The following is a 2,942-nucleotide window of genomic DNA, read 5'->3' on the forward strand; positions in this document are numbered from 1 at the left end:
TTCTTTAAAACCCACCTCAAAACATTCCCTTTTATATTCCAAACAAAATTCTTAACATAATCGCAACTATGTATACTCATTTAACTTCTCCCATTTCTTTTTTGCTTCCTGAAATGTTTACTATATCAAACAGCAAAACAATTTCTTTTCAAATTTTAAAGTTACCTAATGCACCTAAAAAATATTTCTCTCTTAGTTATACCAATAAACTGTATCCAACCCCCTCAATCCCTACACAAAACCCTGTTAAGGACACTGTACCATAACATGCAAGCAAACACTGTTTCATATGTTAAAATGTTACTCACTTGGAATACTGTTTCAGTTCCTCTGAAGTATCATCTACCAGGTCACTCTGCTTTGCTTCATAAGCCATTGAACGATAGATCTTACAGGCAACTAATGCTTTAGCCATTGATTCTTCACCATGCTGCCATAGAAAGCGGGCCATGACCTGTCTCTTCATAAGGCAGGCCCAAATTAATAATTCATTAAGAGGATAAGGAAAACGTTTGGTTTCTGGATCATCTATATCTACAATTTCATCTTTGGTTCTTTTCTTCTTTCCTTCTTCCATAGCTGCATCCATCTTCAAGGGAAACAAATACTGTAAGACTCACAGTAAGGCCACCTGAGGGCTGGAGACACAACTGCAGGACATCACCTGCCCACTATGCAGAGAGGCGTGTATCTGACCTCCAGCATCCTAAACCAGGATTATCAGCAATAAACAAGGTCTTATAAAAATCACCTTAATGAAACTTTTAAATAAAATATCCTTTTTAAACTTCATAATGCCTCTAATAGAATAATGCAAATTTCATCTACTTTTTAATTGTAATTTATAATTCATTTTATAAAAATGCCTTTTCAATAATAAGGCTGAGGCACAGTCACAGTATTTGAACTAATATCTGATAAAATACAAATTTAATTAAAGTTTAGATAATATTTTTGTTGTATATACAGAATAAAACTGTAAAAATGTCAAATTGTCTAAATCTCATTATTACCTTGTTTATGGAAAATATTTTAAAATGCCAAGCCAAAAGCTAATTCTCAAGCCAGGCAGGATGGCAAATGCCATTGGGAGGCAGAGGCAGGCAGATCTCTGTTGAGTTCGAGGCTTGCCTGTTTTACAGAGCAAGTTCCTAGACAGCCAGGGCTATACAGAGAAACCCTGCCTCACAATCCTCCCCACCCCCAAATAAAGAACCAGAAGATAATTCTCACTAAATCAGAGTTTTTACTTAATAATACTAACTAGTGAAAAACAAAATAAAAATTTAGAAAGAATAATATTTCCATTTTTAATAAGCAGAATAATAAACAAACATACCTTTGGTCTGTAGGGTTGGGCTGTTTTAATGAAATGATTGTGTCTCATTTTTTCCTTTTTATCAGCTCTATTGCCAAAAGTTTCATGACTCTTTCGCAACTGAGGAGTACTGCTCGAGGTATTTCGACCTGACCTCTGAAAATGAGAGCTTATTAATTTTTAAAAAATTTAAATATGCTGACATGTCATAAAAAATTCCAGGATAATTTACAATGTTTGTCTATGTATAAAATCAGTTGGCTTAGGATTTTGAGTATCTTTTTTTTTTTTTTCTTTTCCATTTTCTTTTGAAGTATCATTTCACTGTATAGCCCAAACTGGCCTTGAACTTGCTTCTACCACTGAAGCCAAGGACACGTCTATTCTGATGACTTCACTCATCAAGTCTCTGACTGCAGTCTTTCTCTTTCTGTGGTGGAGCTCTCTCTACATTGCCAAGACTGGTTGTAATTAAGCTAGCATTCCCAAGCGAAGCAGCCACCCAAAGAATGGGACTATAGTATATACAAAATGCGAGTCAACTTATAAAATATTTTTAATTACATTTAGTTTAAATCTCGGGTTTTGTTTTGGGACAGTTTATGCATCCCTGGCTGGCCTAGAACTCAGAGATCCTCCTATTCTGCCTCTACTTCCTGAACACTGGGATTAATGGTGCTCACCGCCCCCACACCCACCTGAAAACCTCACATTTAAAGACAATATCATTGTCACTATTCTTTTTTTGTTTTGCTTTTTTGAGACAAAAAGTTTCTCTGTATAGCCTTGGCTGTCCCGGCTCTCACTCTGAAGAGCAGGCTGGCCTCAAACTCAAAGATCCATCTACTTCTGCCTCCCAAGTGTGCCACCACGGCACAAGAACTATCACTATTCTAATGCAACTAACACTCTTTCATTTTTATTTAGTTGGGCATCTAACTTAAAGACTGACTAACAGAAACTAGGGAATCATTCGACATTGGAACTACTTCCATCCCTTAATTTTGTTTTGTTTTGATACAGGGTTTTTACCAGCAGTTCTGGCTAACCTCACCAAGTAACAACTCACTAAACTCACAGCCATTTCTCCTGCACCTCCTGCCTCTCAAATGCTGGAATTATAACTAATTTTTAACATTTAACCATCAAAATTATACATACCCGGTTATTTCCACCAAGACTGTTATATATTAATCGAAAACGTTTTCGTGTATAAGTGCATCTGTAAGTTCCTCCCATGAGATATTCAATCACAAGTCCTATATCAATTAGAGTGATCTTGTATCCTGGAGGAAGATTACCCTGGAAACAAAATTTTAAATAGAATACTATTACTCAATATTACCTTGCCTTGGAATAGGTATAATCTGCCAAAATAAGAAATGTTTGTTATAAAAAGGTTTTTTGTTTTGTTTTTGCCAATAGTCATCTTTACAAAAGAAATGAGTGTTTCTCTGTTTCCCTATATGATGAGGCGATTCAATGAGATGAAATTTTTGAAGTCTAGGGTATGGATTGAGTCAGTCCAACCTAAATCAGAGATACCTGACTTTTTACACCCTCCACTTTCCATACACAGAGCTATGAACCATTAGAGCTAAATACAGTACGTATTACAAACTGC

General features: G+C 35.8%; 1 protein-coding gene across 1 annotated transcript; it reads right to left on the reverse strand.

Annotated features, from left to right (window-relative positions):
• Window positions 1-308: 308 nt before the first annotated feature.
• On the reverse strand, window positions 309-2,620 carry LOC129684125 (transient receptor potential cation channel subfamily M member 7-like; the record flags this gene model as incomplete). The annotated part of the gene is given in 3 exon segments (XM_055617199.1): window positions 309-589; window positions 1,340-1,474; window positions 2,480-2,620. Coding segments are annotated over 3 exon segments (557 nt in total), but the record flags the coding sequence as incomplete, so codon positions are not given.
• Window positions 2,621-2,942: the final 322 nt, after the last annotated feature.

This window comes from Psammomys obesus, unplaced genomic scaffold (genome assembly GCF_907164565.1).
Source record: "Psammomys obesus unplaced genomic scaffold, mPsaObe1.curated_primary_1811, whole genome shotgun sequence".
NCBI classification, from domain to species: domain Eukaryota; kingdom Metazoa; phylum Chordata; class Mammalia; order Rodentia; family Muridae; genus Psammomys; species Psammomys obesus.